The sequence below is a fragment of the Eucyclogobius newberryi genome, unplaced genomic scaffold (genome assembly GCF_026437365.1).
Source record: "Eucyclogobius newberryi isolate DKJ021-1_F unplaced genomic scaffold, fEucNew1.0.hap1 SCAF_13, whole genome shotgun sequence".
Taxonomy (NCBI): Eukaryota; Metazoa; Chordata; class Actinopteri; order Gobiiformes; family Gobiidae; genus Eucyclogobius; species Eucyclogobius newberryi.
Genome location: NW_027315757.1, coordinates 16,558,896 through 16,578,442, shown reverse-complemented (window position 1 = coordinate 16,578,442; position 19,547 = coordinate 16,558,896). Strand labels below are relative to the sequence as shown.

The 19,547-nt window shown below is 46.7% G+C and overlaps 1 protein-coding gene across 1 annotated transcript; it reads left to right on the top strand.

Moving 5' to 3' along the window:
* The first annotated feature begins 7,975 nt into the window (after positions 1-7,975).
* Positions 7,976-18,351, top strand: LOC140358077 (tripartite motif-containing protein 16). The gene is made up of 5 exons (XM_072442727.1): positions 7,976-8,056; positions 15,895-15,984; positions 16,427-16,566; positions 17,362-17,538; positions 17,932-18,351. Exons 1-5 carry the CDS (start codon positions 8,035-8,037, stop codon positions 18,163-18,165), a joined length of 663 nt encoding a protein of 220 aa, XP_072298828.1. The 5' UTR covers positions 7,976-8,034; the 3' UTR covers positions 18,166-18,351.
* The last annotated feature ends 1,196 nt before the right edge of the window (positions 18,352-19,547 follow it).

The window sequence follows — 19,547 nt, the reverse complement described above, 5'->3', positions numbered from 1 at the left end:
GTCAGAAAAATTGCAATTAGATATTTTTGCGAAGCCCAAAAAAGTATTGTGCTTTTTTGGTAATTTCGTTACATTTTGGACTGGAAAGTACAAAGTATATTTAAACCTGAGGAACATCATGTCCAAACCGCACAAGAAATAAAGTCATATTTTTTCATTGCAGAGGTCTCTTTATTTATATAGAATGATCCTTTTACAGTGTATTTTCTGGCTGAAAACACAAAATTCACTCATTTACAAAAAGAAAATGAAGTCAGGTTTCCCGGCTTTCAGTTCATCTGTTTTTAAGTACTTCGACCGCTGCTGCCGCTCACACGCCGCAGGGAAGCCAGTACTGGACGTTTGTGAGTCTTTCTTTCCGTCCTGCAGCGTGTGTCGTGAAATTAAACAACTCTGCCACAAGAGAAAAGACCTTGTATTACCAGCGTGACATCATTTGTGTGTGAACTGTAACTTTAGACGTTTTAACCTGTCACGCCGCAGCGAGAAAGGCGTTACGGTCGCTCTGCAGGACATTTTAGTGCTTTTACTGGATCAAAGAGCACGTTTCATACGCGTCCGGGAGAGTTAACGTCTGAAAAGTCACTGTCAATCTGAGGGACACGGTGCAGTCGCGCGGTCAGGCCCATTGCACTGGCTCGCGGTCTTAACGTTATCATTAAAATACTTACGTTAGCGTCCGTCCGTCGCCGCATCGCTCGCATTCTCCGTTTGACGTGATGCGTGTGAAGTAATGCATCATGGGAGGCCTGTCATCGGGCCTGACGTATGACCGCTTACCCAGAAACCACGGCGACGCTGCGCTCCAGTGTGTTATATGCTAACAGATGTCGCTCTCGACGCACATGCGTCTCCCACGCGAGGCAAACCAGCACAACAACAACAACAACACCTAACGAGCACAAACACAACAACAACAACGACAACAACAAAAAATGTTCTTAGAGCAGATTTTACACCTTTGAGCCGTCTTGCTTAATATATTGAACAGTGATAATTTAATCCATACGGTTTAATCTTATTGGTTCACATCATATCACATGATCGAAGTCGAGACGAGGGAGAATTCACGAAGGTGGAAAGTTACAAATTACAAAAAAGTGCCAAAAGTAAAATTTGTAGGTGTCTGTTCTTCACTTGAGGACGTTTTGCAACTTTTACTTCACTACATTTGAAAGCAGGTATCTATACTTTCTACTCCACTACATTTTTAGAAAGGACTGGAAAGTACAAAATACTTTTCACATGGTTTGAGGGGTTATTTTAAGCTCTTCATTGTGACATTCTGACCAAAGGGTTTGAGTTCAAGCCCCTGCTGCACCGCTCTCTCTCTCACCTGGAAAAGCCTGGCAGCTCTGTGAGGATCCTGTTCTTCGATCTTTCCAGCGCCTTCAACACCATCAGCCGCTGCTCCTGAGGGACAAGCTGGAGACGGCTGGTGTGGAGTATGACCTGGCAGAGTGGATCCTGGACTACCTCACAGACCGACCCCAGTTTGTGAGAGCCCGGGACTGTGTGTCTGACACTCGGACCTGCAGTGTGGGGGCGCCCCAGGGCACTGTCCTCGCGCCCTTTCTCTTCACCCTTTACACTGCAGACTTCAGACATGACACGGACAGCTGTGTCCTGCAGAAGTTCTCTGACGACTCTGCCATCATCGGACTCATCACGGACGATGATGATGCGGAGTACAGAGGACTGGAGCAGGACTTTGTGGACTGGTGTCAGCGGAACCACCTCCTCATCAACGCGGGGAAGACCAAGGAGATGGTGGTGGACTTCCGCAGACAACACCCCACTGCCCCCTCACCAGTGAACATCCAGGGACGGGACATTGAGAGAGTGACTCATACAAGTACCTGGGTGTTCATCTGAACCACAAACTGGACTGGACTCATAACACAGACGCACTGTACAGGAAGAGCCAGAGTCGGCTCTACCTCCTGAGGAGACTCAGGTCTTTTGGAGTGACAGGGCCACTCCTGAAGACCTTCTATGACTCTGTGGTGGCATCAGCTCCTGTAGGTGTGGCCTGCTGGAGCAGCAGCATCACAGAGAGGGAGAGGAAGAAGCTGGACAAAGTCATCAAGAAGTCCAGCTCCGTCCTGGGCTGTGCTCTGGACTCGGTGCAGGAGGTGGGGGACAGAAGGGTCCTGGCTAAACTCACATCTATGCTGGACCATGAGTGTCGCCCCCTGCAGGACACTCTGTCCGCTCTAGAGTTTTTATGGACTTTTCTCCAGCAGCACTACACTAATCCTCCTCCGCGTCTGGTGGATGTTTGTGACGTAATGCGGCTCGATGGCACCTGTCGACTCTTTTTACGACTGTTTTTAGTTCAGAGTTCATGTGGCGCAGTCAGGATTTACGGCCTGAAAACGAGAGGCTAAACCCTTCAAACCCTGAGCCGCTTTAGAGAACATAAACCTGAAGAGCGGCAGTAAATCAGGAGACGTCCAGCTTCCAGGGACACATCAGGACAGAAAGACACACGAGATACAGTGTGTCGCTATTCCTCAGTGTCATTGTTCCTCACACAGATCTTCAGTGTGTCATTGTTCCTCACACAGATCTCCAGTGTGTCATTGTTCCTCACACAGATCTCCAGTGTGTCATTGTTCCTCACACAGATCTTCAGCGTGTCGTTGTTCCTCACACAGATCTTCAGTGTGTCATTGTTTCTCACACAGATCTTCAGTGCGTCATTGTTCCTCACACAGATCTTCAGTGTGTCATTGTTCCTCACACAGATCTCCAGCGTGTCATTGTTCCTCACACAGATCTTCAGAGTGTCTTTGTTCCTCACACAGATCTTCAGTGTGTCATTGTTCCTCACACAGATCTTCAGCGTGTCATTGTTCCTCACACAGATCTTCAGAGTGTCTTTGTTCCTCACACAGATCTTCAGCGTGTCGTTGTTCCTCACACAGATCTCCAGCGTGTCATTGTTCCTCACACAGATCTTCAGAGTGTCGTTGTTCCTCACACAGATCTTCAGCGTGTCATTGTTCCTCACACAGATCTTCAGAGTGTCTTTGTTCCTCACACAGATCTTCAGCGTGTCGTTGTTCCTCACACAGATCTTCAGTGTGTCATTGTTCCTCACACAGATCTTCAGAGTGTCTTTGTTCCTCACACAGATCTTCAGCGTGTCGTTGTTCCTCACACAGATCTTCAGCCTGTCATTGTTCCTCACACAGATCTTCAGCGTGTCATTGTTCCTCACACAGATCTAGTACATTAGTTTCTGCTTCTCCTTGCTTTGTTTTCTCTGCTCAATGCCAATGATCTGACCCTTCTCAAACATCCATGACCACGGGATTCGTCATTCCACATGGTTGTTTCAGAAAGAAAAGCCACTCGCTGCCTCATTTGGGTTTAAATACCGTGTTGCGGGGTGAGGGGCGGGTGTGCGAGGCAGGTGAGGGGCGGGTGAGGGGCACTTGTCACTTTGCGATGGACATACTTCACATGAGAGACACACAACACAAATCTGCTGCAGCTGCTGCGTCGCTCAGACATCAGAGCGCTGCACACACGCACAAACATTCACAGACGATCTGAACACGTTAAGATGTTCTGTGCAGTTGCTAATGGAGGCCGAGTTGCCCGATGTCATTAAACACCTCGAGCCAGGATCAAACTCACGAGCTTCTGCATTTTCTCACATCAAAGCTCTAAACGACGCACGACATTTATCCAGAGCACAGTCCAGCCCTGTTCCAGATATAACTGAAACGCAGATTCCCCATGTTTAGTCCTGACTCTGGCACCAGCAGGAGGCCTGTCCATGTTTAGTCCTGACTCTGGCACCAGCAGGAGGCCGGTCCATGTTTAGTCCTGACTCTGGCACCGGCAGGAGGCCGGTCCATGTTTAGTCCTGACTCTGGCACCAGCAGGAGGCCAGTCCATGTTTAGTCCTGACTCTGGCACCAGCAGGAGGCCGGTCCATGTTTAGTCCTGACTCTGGGCACCAGCAGGAGGCTGGTCCATGTTTAGTCCTGACTCTGGCACCAGCAGGAGGCCGGTCCATGTTTAGTCCTGACTCTGGCACCAGCAGGAGGCCGGTCCATGTTTAGTCCTGACTCTGGGCACCAGCAGGAGGCCGGTCCATGTTTAGTCCTGACTCTGGGCACCAGCAGGAGGCCGGTCCATGTTTAGTCCTGACTGGCACCAGCAGGAGGCCGGTCCATGTTTAGTCCTGACTCTGCTGTTGCTGATGTTATTGATTTGATGTGGCTGTTAAAGTTCAAGTCGGAGTCCATTATTATCCCCCTGATTTCTAACTTGGTTTGTAGGTTTTAGAACGAGACTCTAGAGGTGACGCTAACACTTTCTTTTTGTTTCTGTGGGACAAAGGCGATTATTTCAGTCTTGTCTGAGTTCAGCTGGAGAAAGTTGTTTTGCATCCACACACTGACTCTGGCACCAGCAGGAGGCCCTCTGGCACCAGCAGGAGGCCCTCTGGCACCAGCAGGAGGCCCTCTGGCACCAGTAGGAGGCCGGTCCACACATCCACACACTGATCTGTTGGATGCAGTGACAGAGTGAATCCACTGGTCCATATTCACCTGCCGACAGTGAAACATAGATCTGACCAGGATCCGTGTGTTGTTCAGACCAAAGTGGACTGGAGATGATTAAACAGGAACTCTGCAAGTGGCCGCGGTCTCAAACCAGCACTGAAGTTACATAAGGCTTGTTTCCTGGTTTGCTCCAAAGCGCTGTATTTCTACTAATGCTAACTTGTATGTTGAAAAAAAGCTAGCGAAGCACGTTAGCATCAGCTGCTTCCTGTTTATGTCCGCACGGCACTCGCTTTGTCAAGAGCCACAATCTGATATTTCCAGGTCATAATGTGTCTGACATGATCCAAAGCCAAAGCGTGACATAAAGAGAGGTTCAAACGTGGCGTAGAGGCTTTAGCCACGCCCCTCACATGCAGAGAAGTCAAAGAAATGAGGCAAAACTGTTCCTGTGCACGCTAGCTTTAGCCACGCCCCTCACATGCAGAGAAGTCAAAGAAATGAGGCAAACCCGTTCCCGTTTACGCTAGCTTTAGCCACGCCCCTCACATGCAGAGAAGTCAAAGAAATGAGGCAAACCCGTTCCCGTTTACGCTAGCTTTAGCCACGCCCCTCACATGCAGAGAAGTCAAAGAAATGAGGCAAACCCGTTCCCGTTTACGCTAGCTTTAGCCACGCCCCTCACATGCAGAGAAGTCAAAGAAATGAGGCAAAACTGTTCCTGTGCACGCTAGCTTTAGCCACGCCCCTCACACACACAGACTTGGAATATCTCGACGTCTTTTTGTGATTTGCTTTAGATTTAATTTTTATGTTTAGGAAAAGTCAGTTGCGCCGCCACAAACAGAACCGTTCCAAAGTGCTCTCATGGCTAATGTGAACCTCTAACTTAGCTTTGAAATCATGAGAAAAATATAATACGTTTAGAATACGTTAAAAACAAATTCAAATAAGTCAAAAGTCAACCAGTTTTATCATGTGTTGTGAGGAACAATTACAAAGTCCTGCTCCATCCGAGAAAGACTGTAAGTCAAAACTAAATAAAACAGCAGCATTAACCGTTATCGATGGGGGAATTACACGAAAGGAGTTATTGTTTTGACAGCTCGTCGCTAAAAGCCGTCGTCAGCGGTCCTCGTCTTTAACAGTCCGGATGGTTTTCCAGAAAAAGGGCAGAGAACCGTCGACTTCACGTGTTTCCCCTGTAAAGTGAGAGAATGTCCCTGGGTTCTCTTTAGCCCGCGCCCCTCATTGGCCTTCGAGTGTCGAGCTCGTGGCGGTCGGCGGCGGCACGAGAGGTCGACCCGCTTCATAGTTTAGCCGCGCAGTGACCGGCGCCGGCGGCAGGTGCAGGGCAGGTGCGGCGCTCGTTAAAATGCCTCCGCTAATAACAGCCGCGGCACAGATGGCGGAGGGTGAGCTGTAATGAGAAAAGACGTGTGCGTGTAATACAGAATTTTGTCTGTGAGGGGCGTGGCTAAAGCTAGCGTGCACAGGAACAGTTTTGCCTCATTTCTTTGACTTCTCTGCATGTGAGGGGCGTGGCTAAAGCTAGCGTGCACAGGAACAGTTTTGCCTCATTTCTTTGACTTCTCTGCATGTGAGGGGCGTGGCTAAAGCTAGCGTGTACAGGAACAGTTTTGCCTCATTTCTTTGACTTCTCTGCATGTGAGGGGCGTGGCTAAAGCCTCTACGCCGCGTTTGAACCTCTCTTTATGTCACGCTTTGGCTTTGGATCATGTCAGACGCATTATGACCTGGAAATATCAGATTGTGGCTCTTGACAAAGCGAGTGCCGTGCGGCCATAAACAGGAAGCAGCTGATGCTAACGCGCTTTGCTAGCTTTGTGTTGCTAAGATTCGACATATAAGTTAGCATCAGTGGAAATACGGCTTCAGTAGTCCGTCCGTCCGTGGGAGTCAGGTCTCTCCTTCACTGTGGTTCTCCTCAAGGTTTCTAAAGGCTCTCAGAACGGAGGATGTTTGTCCTTCGAGGCAAAGTTTTTTAACAAAAATATATTGAATTAAAAAGAAGTCCACTCCACGTATCGCTGTCTTAATATGTCTTATAATATGTCTTTATTTGGCAACATCACCTTGGCGTTTGTACTTCAACCTGAGGATTGGAGCGTCTTCTTGTATTGACCTGACACTGTGATTGTTTTCTTGTGTGTGTTGTGTGTGTTGTGGATGATTGTGCAATTTTCTCTCTTCTTGAACTGAATTGCACTGTCAGGGTGAGAATACGGAGCTGAATCTGATTCCCCTCAGCTCAGACTCTGACCCAGCCCCCCCTGAAGCTCTGGACCTGGGCCCTGTCCCGTTACTCTGCCCCCCGTGGAGCTCCTGAAACCCTGATGGATGGGTCAGTCCGGCGGCGGGCGTGATGGAGGGGTCAGCACTTCATGGGGTCATTTTTAGCCCTGATCATTCGACCGGTGTTTACCTGCTCTGATCCTCTTCGCTTCAAAAGTCCGAAACGCAAATATAGTTCTGGTCCGAGGACAAAGATCTCACGGGAAGGACAGAACTGGCAGTGTTTAAGGTTTCGCATTTTTTGTAAAGTTTATAGTTGCACTTCCTGGTTGGTCATAAGAAGATCATGACATTGGGAACTCCACTACTGTTACCGAGCAACCGTAACATAAACAAGGCCCAAAATGACCTGACAACACCTTTATTTGGTGAAACGATCGTTGGAAGCGTCAGAAAAGTGTCAATTGTCTCTGTGTTTTCAGCGGGACGTCGCACGCTGATGACATCACAGAGGGATTCGGTTTGAGAACTCAGCACTACGTCCCGTCATTTTAAAGTTTTATTTATCAAATTCTCTTCACAAACTACGACTTTGTGGATGTTCCTCGAGCTCTCGTGTGATTCCTGGAGCCTCTCGCGCCTCCCTCCTCCTCCTCCTCTTCGTTCCTCCTACTCCTCTTCATTCCTCCTCCTCCTCTTCGTTCCTCCTCCTCCTACTCCTCTTCATTCCTCCTCCTCCTCTTCGTTCCTCCTCCTCCTTCTCCTCTTCATTCCTCCTCCTCTTCATTCCTCCTCCTCCTCCTCTTCATTCCTCCTCCTCTTCGTTCCTCCTCTTCCTCTTCGTTCCTCCTCCTCTTCATTCCTCCTCTTCATTCCTCCTCCTCTTCATTCCTCCTCCTCCTCTTCATTCCTTCTCCTCTTCGTTCCTCCTCCTCTTCATTCCTCCTCCTCCTCCTCCTCTTCGTCCCTCCTCCTCCTCTTCATTCCTCCTCCTCCTCCTCCTCCTCCTCCTCCTCCTCCTCTTCATTCCTCCTCCTCCTCTTCGTTCCTCCTCCTCCTCCTCTTCGTTCCTCGAGCTCTTGTGTGATTCCTGGAGCCTCTCGCGCCTCCCTCCTCCTCCTCCTCCTCCTCCTCCTCCTCTGGGCCGTGTGGAGTTGATAAAAGCAGGTCCACGTCTCCAAACGTCTCAGAGTCACTCCAGCCTCGCGTCCGATCGACAAAAGCCACAAACGCACTGAACTCCAGAGGAAACATGCCTGTGCCCAAGAAAGGAGGTGAGACAAGTCTTTATTTTCACTCAGGAAAAGGACTTTACCGGTACAATTCAAGACGACAATGTGATATTCTTGTGGTGGTGGTAAATGTGACAGGATTTAAATGTAAAGCTTTTGTTCGTCACATAAAGGGCTGTAACTAACCACAGTTCTATTGTACACGAGACTTTTAAAATATGTTTTTAACCAAATAAATGTTGAAATATGGCGACTGAAGCCTTTTACATAGAAAATATTTGTGTTAATGGATCAGAAAACCAAAAATGTTTCATATTTTTTGACATTTTGCATTAATAACATCACCGTATTTGTTATAAATGGACTTTTTACTGTTAATAACTGTAAGCTGATTTAAAGAAAAGGTTTTAGTTAAATTTCTGCTTTAAAAGATGAGTTGACAAACCTTGGAACAATATGTTTAGCTCATAATAAGTTCTCATACGTGAAGACAACATGTTGTTAACAAAAGTCATTAGTTAACATGATGTACAATTCAGGTTTAAGTTAAAACAACTTAACCGTTGACTTTAACCTGAGGCAGGTTTTAAAGTTTTACTGAAGAAGAACATGAAATAACTCACATTGTCCCGTTAGAACAATCTGTGACATTAAATCACTTTGGAGGTAGAAATAGTCCTTTCGTTTGTGAGTTGAACTGCCCTGTTATTTACTGCAGTGCATAGTTTAAAGACAACGTTTTAATGATGCTCAGCTGAAATGATCAATAGTTGGCTCTGGATTAGTAGAAATGTAAATGTCATTGAACATCCTAAAGAAAGTGAAATTAATTATTAATTTGCAGATGTTGTGCTGTGGCTGGATAAAAGAAATGATCAGGGAAAATATTTGTGGGTTTTCCAGTTTTCAGAACACTGCGTTCTGCTTTAGTCACAAGTCCATTTGTTTTATTCTTCGACAAATTATTTTATTCAAGTTATAAGGATTTGGGAGCTCATTTCAAGTTATCCAGCCTTTAGTCGATCAAGGGCGTGTCTGTAATCGATTACGGGTGTGTCTTTAGACGATTAAGGGCATGTCTTTAGTTGATTAAGGGTGTGTCTTTAGTCAATTAAGGGCATGTCTTTAGTTGATTAAGGGCATGTCTTTAGTTGATTAAGGGTGTGTCTTTAGTCAATTAAGGGCATGTCTTTAGTCAATTAAGGGCATGTCTTTAGTTGATTAAGGGTGTGTCTTTAGTCAATTAAGGGCATGTCTTTAGTCGATTAAGGGCATGTCTTTAGTTGATTAAGGGTGTGTCTTTAGTCAATTAAGGGCATGTCTTTAGTCGATTAAGGGCATGTCTTTAGTTGATTAAGGGCATGTCTTTAGTCAATTAAGGGCATGTCTTTAGTTGATTAAGGGCATGTCTTTAGTTGATTAAGGGTGTGTCTTTAGTTGATTAAGGGTGTGTCTTTAGTCGATTAAGGGCATGTCTTTAGTTGATTAAGGGCATGTCTTTAGTTGATTAAGGGTGTGTCTTTAGTCGATTAAGGGTGTGTCTTTAGTCGACTGCGTCCCTTGTTTGTTCCCTTGTTTCCTCTCAAACTTCACATCTCCAAGTCATCAGATGGAGGTGTCTTTTATAGCGTGTTTTATGTGTCGTTTATGGGCTGTGGTGGTCTCGTTTATCCTCACTTTCCCCTGGACGCTCCCTCTGGCTGCGGCTCAGGCTCATTAATGATGTCAACAGGGCTGTCTCTGGGGCAGGTTCGGGTTTCACTGCACTTAAAACCGGCTCCTCGGCTCCTCGACCTGTCATCGCGTTTCCTCTGACCCTCTGTGATTCCACAGAAGAAATGAAAAGGATAATGATGCAACAGTGTCATAAAAAGCTTGTTCTGTGTAATCTGCACTCTACCTTTGACCTTTCATCACTCACACATGTCACATACTCACATTCAGACTGTCATTGCGCTGAGTGATTTCTCAATCGGCCCGATTTGGCATTTGTGGTTATCTAACTCGTTTGCCTCTTTTACACGGAAGACTTTTCCCACCAAAGAAGAGGAAAAGAAAACGCCTCACAGGAAGTCAGAATTTGAGTCAAAAAGTGAAATTGGTATTTAAACTTAACAGTAAAATATTGTATTTGTGTTTCACAAGTCAATTTGATCAAACAAATCCACATTTGTTCCAATTACTATAGCAACTTCAATTTTTGTTTAAATTTTTTTACAATTGAATAAACACTAAAATAGTCCAATTATCAAAACCTTACACTCAAGGAGAAAAACTCGGCCTCAGATCTGCACCACTGTAAACACAATAAGTCAGTTCACACTTTGTGCAAAACAACACACACAGTGATTTACAACACTCAACACAGTTGTATGAATTTAAGACACAGAAGTTTATAGAGATGTCACTTCTTTGCAATTCTAAAGCACTGACTGTCAAATGACCACACCCATGTGCCAAATGACCACACCCATGTGTCAATCCATTGAACACTGTCATCAGGCGCACAAACACAAGATCGCTTAATTGTAGACACACCAATCAGATTTAAGCACTATAAAAATGCAGCTGGTGAGTTCACCAAACTGAACCAAAATGGAAGGACGAGGAAAAGTGAGGATGAGAAGGAGGAAGAGGAGGAGGAGAAGGAGGCAGAGGCCGTGCCTGAGGTGGAGGTCGAGGTGGAGGTCAAGGTGGAGGTAGAGGAAGAGGAAGACTTCAAGCAGGAGGAAGAGGGGGAGGAGTTTGGGGGGTTCTTTTTTGTACTGGATAAAATGTAATGTTCATGAAAACTGGGAAATGTTTTTTTTTTTTTTTCGCCATGTTTGCTTGAGTATATGGAAAAAAATAATGACATTGTCAACAGCATTAGTCTTGTGTCCTGTGTGGTGTCTACAGTAACACACACAAGTGTGTGTAGTGTTCACTGTGTGTATTGTTTGCAAAAAGTGTGAGCAGACATTGTGTTTATAGTTGTGAAATCCGAGCCATGTTTTGCAAATTCACTGTGTACTTCACCCATACGACTCTATGCACTTAGAAGCAGAATTAGCCAAAAGTGTTTAAGGTTTTCCACAGCAGTGTGTAACTGGTGTGTAACTGGTGTGTAACTGGTGCAAACATAGTTAAGTCATATGCAACGTGTGTGTTTCACATGGTAAAAAAATATGGTTTTGATAAGTTAGTGTAGAGTTTTTACAAGAGTGTTTCATTCTGCAAAGGAGCTAAGGTGTTTTGCTAATTGGGTTTGTGGTTCTGCTAATTGTGTGCAGGGTTTTGCTAAATTAAACAAAACAATCAAAATTTTGTTTATTCAATCGTAAAAAAACTGTAATAGAACAAACCACATTTTCAGGCATTTGGTGCCTCTTTTGGCTTTCCCAGAATGTTAAAGTCAAGTTTCCCAACAATCGAGCGCAGTGTTTTTACAGTGATATTCACAATCTGCAGGTGATTCATGGTAAAAGCGTGAGATCAGGTTCAGCTCATCGTTCTGCACAAACTGTTCCTTTCACACTATTTGTTGTTTATTTAAGATAAGATAAGATAAGATAAGATATTCCTTTATTGTCCCACATGGGCAAATTTCATTGATGCAAGGCAGGTAGATACAGAGGTAGATACAGAAGAAAAGAACAGATCACTTATAGGAAGTTTGAAGGGTTAGGGTTAGCCTTAATACAGCAGTTAATAACTTTAACAAAGTATATATTTTAAACCTTCATAATAAATGATAATGAAACGCTCTCCCTGCCTCCCCTGGCCTCTCCCCTGGCCTCTCCTCTGGCCTCTCCCCTGGCCTCTCCCCTGGCCTCTCCTCTGGCCTCTCCTCTGGCCTCTCCCCTGGCCTCTCCTCTGGCCTCTCCCCTGGCCTCTCCTCTGGCCTCTCCCCTGGCCTCTCCCCTGGCTTCTCCTCTGGCCTCTCCCCTGGCCTCTCCTCGGGCCTCTCCCCTGGCCTCTCCTCTGGCCACATGTCCTGTCCTGTCCCTGTCCTGTTCTTGTTGGTGTTTTAATCCTTCCTCTCGGGACAGCCCTGATCACTTTGACCTCAGACTTCCTCCTCAGGCGCAGACGGCTGCAGATGGATGGTTATTTATGTCCCACTTGACAGATTAATTTGTTACGTAATAAAATAGTCTCCGATTCAAAAAAGTCTAATATTCATTCCTCTGTCGCCCCGGGGCCTATTGTCAGGCTGTGACTGGACCTGGGATTATTGAGAGAAGGCACAGTTTCTGATAAAGTTTGAGTTTTCATTTCAGGATGAATTAGTTTGACGCCAAATGTGCCGTAGCTCTTTGTGAGGAAGAGAAGGAAAAGATGAAATATAAATCTTACTGACACATGTTGTTTATCTACAAACTCATCCAAGAATCTGACAGCTCCAAACCTGAGCTCATTAATGTGAAAGCTGAACCTGTCATTAGTGCTGTCCGTCAGCCAGGTACAAGCTGACATCACAGCTCCAGTTTGAAACCACTTCCTTTCTGCATCTCTGCCCCTCCTCGTTACGTTGGATTGTGGCCAATGGTTTGAATAGTGACCACAAGAAGCTGACCTGTTCCAGGGCCTGACCGTGACGATGCTCGAAGGCTCGATTCACCAGAGACCAGTGACTTTGATCAGTGCTTTGTTCTTTTTGAGTATAATGCTACAGGCTTGTCACACCTATTTATCCAATTGGTCTTTGCAGAACCTCTCAAGCTCCATCAGGTTGGATGGTGAGTATAGGTTCACGGCCCTGACGTTCACCTCTGATTGCTCAGTTTGACTGTCCTCAGCTCCAGAAGAATCACTGTGCTCAGAGGAACCTTCAGTGCAGCAGAAATGTTTCTGTCCCTTCTCCAGTTCTGTGCTTGATACAATCCTGTCTCTGAGGTTTACAAACAATTCCTTGGACTTCATGTCTTGGTTTGTGCTTTAATGTCACAGTGTGGGACCTTCTATAGACAGCTGTGTGCTTTTCCAAATCATGTCCAATCAACTGACTGTACCACAGATGGACTCCAATCAAGCTTTAGAATCATCTCAGGGACGATCAGAGGAAAAAACATGTACCTGAGCGGAATTTGTGTCATAGCCAATGTGTAGGTAGTTCTTTTATTTTTTTATAAATTTGCAAAAAAATCTAATTCCTTCACATTGCCATTATGGTGTATTGTTTGCAGAATTTTGAGGCAAATTTTATCTAACAAAATTCACACTTCGTTGCTATTCGTCTCCATTTCCACTCTAGGTTTAAAGGCTTCTCTTAAACTTTAGGTTGTGTTTTATTTTTAGAAATCAAAGCTGAATTAATATTAAATGCTTTCTACATAAACAAAAGTAAATCCACTGCTGAGGTGCCCACATAAAGTTCATAAAGCCTGGATAATGTCTAACTTTAATGATAATGTGTATTTTGTTTTTACTTCAAATACTTTAGTTTTTCAGAATTTTCCTCGTTACTAAGACTTGATTAATATTGACTGTCTTTGTCACGTTTCCACTCTGTTCCCATCTTTCTGCTCGTGTTGTGCTGTTAATTGTCAGATATTCCTAAAGCTTCATTAGCTTAGCCTCGGCGGTAGCTTTAGCATTAGCGCTATGGGGTTTACACGTGTTTGAAATCCAGATCAGATCCGGATCCAGTTTCAGTCCAGGGCAGATTTAGTCCTGGCACAGGCCAAAGCTCTGCCTCTCATCCATCAGGGTCATTTTCCTCCCGTCACACCGCTCTCTCCCCATCCCGCCTCTCCCCTCGGGGCTCTGTGGTTCTCCTCTCGGGGCTCTGTGGTTCACCCCTCGGGGCTCTGTGGTTCTTCCCTTGGGGCTTTGTGGTTCTCCTCTCGGGGCTCTGTGGTTCTCCCCTCGGGGCTCTGTGGTTCTTCCCTTGGGGCTCTGTGCTTCTCCCCTCGGGGCTTTGTGGTTCTCCCCCATCCTGCCTCTCCCCTCGGGGCTCTGTGGTTCTCCCCCATCCTGACTCTCCCCTCGGGGCTCTGTGGTTCCCCCCATCCCGCCTCTCCCCTCGGGGCTTTGTGGTTCTCCCCTCGGGGCTCTGTGGTTCTCCCCCATCCCGCCTCTCCCCTCGGGGCTTTGTGGTTCTCCCCCATCCTGACTCTCCCCTCGGGGCTCTGTGGTTCCCCCCATCCCGCCTCTCCCCTCGGGGCTTTGTGGTTCTCCCCTCGGGGCTCTGTGGTTCTCCTGTCACCTCCGCTCACTTACCCGATCACATCTAAATGTTTAATTAATACTCAGCGATAGTCTAAAAACAGTCCTGGGGCCGAGGCGCTGAATGTCCCTCTCGCTCTTCAGGTCGTCGTGTTGGTCAGGGGTTAGTTCATGATCAGTCTTCTCTCTGCGGCGGATGCAGGAGTATAATTAGCCGCACTCTTCCTGTCTTTGGCCACTAACTGCACGCTGACGGAACGCGGAGGATTCATGGCGTGGAAATCTGAGCTGACACAGCGAGTCGGCGGCAGAAGCATCACGGCACAAGCCTTTGCTCCGGTGACGGACAGCGATGAGCGCAAACTGATTTATGATGTTCTATGGCAGCTGATCTGAGCCGCGGCTTTGTTCCCTCGCAAAATCACTGACCATAAGTCACTCAGCGGCTTTAATAGAGACGTAGACCATTCTTTTTTCAGGCACTTAGAGTTGAACCTTAATATAAGTAGTTCTTCATTTTAGTTTATCTGTAGAGGAACGCGACAGTGGTGAAATGTCTCCATCCTCTGGGACGCAGCCAAAGCAGTTTTGAGAGGCAAAATTATTGGAGAAATAATGTCATTTCAACCAAAAAAAGACCATAATTGTTCTACAAAACGTTTTTCTCTAAAATATCAGGAGCTAAAAAGATGAACTTTTCTGTTGTCACAAGGTTTAAAGCTCATGGAAGTTGATTCAGAATAATGCAGTATGTGTCTTTAAACAGCTGTAGGAGTGTTTGAAAGAGCTGAGGCGGCTCACATTACGCCTGTCCAAACATGTATACGAGTCATGTGAAGATGAAACTTGACTTAGACACGAGTTGTTCTCAGAAGAGTCTCGGCTTTAGGCCCGGTCCAGAGTCCAGACCAAACTGACCGAGGGCACGTCCCACTTTCAAAGGGTTTGGATCAGATGTCATTATTTTATGTGTCTCAAATGTATGGGGTTCCATTTGTGCCAAAAATAAGTCTATTTGACCTCAGGTCCTTGATATAAGTTTGTCAAATGGGTCATTTAGGTTTAATGCCTTGTCCTTAATGCATTAAGTTTGTGTTCTCACTTTAATTTAATAAAAAAAAAAAAAAAAAACATATATATATATATATTTTCAGATACACAGCAATGTTTACTGTCCCGGTGACACAAATCTTAGCATGCTTTACGGTGAAAAACCTAACGCTCCAATAAATTCAGACCACACACAGCGGTCTCATTTAGACCTTAAAGAGCTGCTTTTACTGTATCTGTTCTGGGATGTAACAGATTTTACATTTTTACATGAAAAAGTGTTTTTATTTTACAAACCTGAAATGTATGTATTTTTTTCAAATTGTGCAGAAAAAAGCGACTTCAAGCAAGTGTTTTTTGTCCAGGCATAAAGTTGGCCTGCACTTCTGGTGTGGTCCATTCACAGGTTTTGTGTGATTGTCTCTTCATGTGACGTCTTCTCTCTTTCCTGGAAGTGGGATTATGACACAGTGTGGCCCTTTGGTGGTCGCCTGCTGAAGTATAGCATTGAGTCTGGGCCCCTCTGTGCACTGGGCCGCTCTGTGCTCTGGGCCCTTCTGTCCCTCTGTGCACTGGGGCCCTCTGTCCCTTTGTGCACTGGGGGCCCCTCTGTGCTGATTAGTTGAGTTGAACAGTGGTTTGGGGGTAGATGGGGTCAGTCTGACATGTGTTTGTTTCAGGGAGGAAGAGCAGCGCCGCCTCAGAGTTTCAGCCACCGACGTACGACGCCGCTCTACCAGAGCCGACCTCCAGAGACGACTTCATCAAGCGTATGAACACACACACACACACACACACAAACACTCCGTGTCTGGTTGGGTTGGTGGGTTTCCTCTGGTTTACTCCGTTAACCCAAAACATGCACAGCAGGTCAAATCTTCCAGCTACAGTCGACCTAACCAAGACCTGCTCCGGGCAGGTTTCGACAGCGGCATTGAAGGATGGGTCAAATGCAGAGGACAATAAAGTATATCTCAACCCAAACCTTAATCTATTTCAACCCATATCTGAACTTCTAATTATAAAGTATTTACTACCTGGACACGCCTTCTCATGATGAAATCTGCTCAGGTTTGTTTATGGAGCCAAAAGTGAGCGAAGCAGAGATCAAACATATGAAATGAATCAAACCTATACAACATGTTCGAGTTATTCACAATATGTTTGATGGACACATATGGAATGCACGGCCTGACCCTCCCTCTCCCTCAGACTGGCTTCCTCTGACCTTCGACGATCGCACGGCTCAGAAGCTGCTGTGGCTCTCGGAAGGCGGCTCCAAAGTGGCCAGAACCTCAGAAGCTGTGTGTCCTTATCCCGTCAGACCAGAGCGCTACGACCACTCCCCCCAGGCAAGTACAACCCCTTTAGACCACTCCCCCGGGCAAGTCCAACACCTTTAGACCACTCCCCCGGGCAAGTCCAACACCTTTAGACCACTCCCCCGGGCAAGTCCAACACCTTTAGACCACTCCCCCGGGCAAGTCCAACACCTTTAGACCACTCCCCCGGGCAAGTCCAACACCTTTAGACCACTCCCCCGGGCAAGTCCAACCCCTTTAGACCACTCCCCCGGGCAAGTCCAACACCTTTAGACCACTCCCCCGGGCAAGTCCAACACCTTTAGACCACTCCCCCGGGCAAGTCCAACCCCTTTAGACCACTCCCCCGGGCAAGTCCAACACCTTTAGACCACTCCCCCGGGCAAGTCCAACCCCTTTAGACCACTCCCCCGGGCAAGTCCAACACCTTTAGACCACTCCCCCGGGCAAGTCCAACCCCTTTAGACCACTCCCCCGGGCAAGTCCAACACCTTTAGACCACTCCCCCGGGCAAGTCCAACACCTTTAGACCACTCCCCCGGGCAAGTCCAACCCCTTTAGACCACTCCCCCGGGCAAGTCCAACACCTTTAGACCACTCACCCCGGGCAAGTCTCACCCCTTTTGAGCACTCCCCCCAGGCAAGTCCCACCCCTTTAGAATACTCCTCCCAATTTTTGAGAATTGCTGAGTTCGGCCTCAGGAATAATAACTATAAGGAGGGTTTAGACTTGATTTAAGGTGAGGCCGATCACATACTGTAGCGGCCTTGCCTGTGTCGGCTGTGGCTCACCGTGTGTTCATAAAGTTCCTCTCTGTGGTGCAGGTGCTGTGCAAGGAGGGCGTCTTTGGCTTCAGGGCGTACTGGGAGGTGGACTTCGACGGCTGGGTGGTTGCGGGTGTGGTCAAGGAGAGCGCTCCTCGTAAGGTCCAGGACGGGCCCTGTGGTCTGGGGGAGAACAGCTGCTCCTGGGGCGCGGGCTGGGCCGGCTCCTGCTACCAGGTACTGGAGATAAACCCTCTCACGGTACAGTCAGAGGACACATATGCAACACTGACCCACTTTCGAACCCGTTTCAACGTTGTTCTTCATACAATTTTACCATTATCCAAGATTTTGGTACTTTGACCAACCAACATTGAAATCTTTAAATCAAACGTTCTGAATGAATAATAGAATGAACTGAACATTAACATTGTTCCTATCATTGTCACGATTATTGTTTTTTTTAGTTCTTACGATTACGATGACTTGGTACGTACATCATTTCAAATTCTAAAACCGGAGACGTCTTAAAGCAAAACCACAAGCGCAAGTTTAAACACCAGAACAATACAAACGATGCAGAACATGTGCGTTTGAAAGTGTGACTGACATCGTTGCCCCGCGGCGCAGGTTTGGCACAACGCGGAGAACACGGACGTCTCCCTGCCGCCCTCCGGGACCCTGGGCATCTACGTGGACCAGCCGGCCGGGATCATCAAGTTCCTGCTGGTGGAGGGTCCGGAGGGGGGCGCCAGAGAGGTGCGAGTCATCAGCAAGTTCAAGGCGGACGCCCAGGAGAAGCTGCTGCCGGCGTTCTGGGTGGGGACGAGCTCGTGGTGCGTGCTGCGGAAGAACGAGGCGTGAGGAACGAGCGGAACAAGGGGAACGTGAAGAACGAGAAGAACGAGCGCTGCGTTTGGTTCTACCGTGTGTAAATAGTCACAACTGCAAAACAGACATGGGTTTGAAATCAGAATATTAAATTTCCTAGGCTGTGTCCGAATGTCCACACTTGTCCCCTAACGCCTCGATCACTCCGCAGTCCTGCCCTTTGTGGGAGAGCAAAAAATTCGGCAAAACTGGATTTCAGTCGTAAATATCAGTCAAATCCGTCCGACACGCACATATTTAAGGACTAATAATCTGCATACAAGCTTAAAGGTGCCATAACATGCTTTTTTCCACGTTTCGTAGTCTATCCTAAGTGTATATTTGATAATAATAAGGGTTGTGCAACACTCTTAACATAATAGTTTAGAAATATCACCCAGACCTTGGACCCCCTCACCAACCCGGAAATGCAGACGGCTTGGTTTGATATTCGCCCCCACCCTTGCGAAGAGCGATCTGGCTCCCCCGCCCAACCCGTGACGTAGTCTCAGAGCGCGTGTGTGTGCCCCGCCCACCCGTGACATAGCCCCACAGCTGTCTGCTCCGCGCTGCGCCGCTCCTGCTGCGCGACTGAGTGAGAAACGATAGAACTTCTGATCAACACAACTTTGAGCCTAAATAAATCTGGTGTTTATTCTACAGCGTGCGCAGAACAGATATATCTATAGATCTATATCTATATCTATATATATATATATATATATATATATATGTCGGTGTAATCCCTCATTCGTCCAGGCGTGTTCCATAGTAGAGAAAGCTTCAGTTGTAGTCATCTGGACTCAGTTTGAAAAAATAGACGTTTCGACTCTCATCCAAGAGTCATTGTCAATAACAGAATTTAGGTCGAGAACTCCGATATTAATACTGTTCTGTGGTAAGACCCGCCCATTGGGAGGAGCCTTCCTGAAGTAGAAAGAGTTGTTTGTTTCAACAGAAACTCCCCCCTTGTATCTACCGAGCCTATTCAGAATCTTAATGGGCTATTAGAATCCTCTTTGTCTTTGTGAGACCCTGGCTCAACCACCCTGAGTACCTGATTAGCATCTGAATGTCCTCTTCGAATAAACTACATTGCTCTGTTTTTGAGTCGGCAACCCAAAGGACAAGTTGCCGACTCAAAAACAGAGCAATGTAGTTTATTCGATCCAATGCAGTGAAGAAAGCTGTAAAGAACGGTACATAGGTGAGACAAAACAGCCTCTACACAAGAGGCTCTATCAGCACAGAAGAAATACAAGTTCAGGACCACAGAGCGCCGTGCATCTCCATCTTGAAGCCTCTAATCACTCGTTTGAAGACGGTGAGGTGAAGGTTTTAAGCAGGGAGAAAAGATGGTTTGAAAGAGGAGTCAA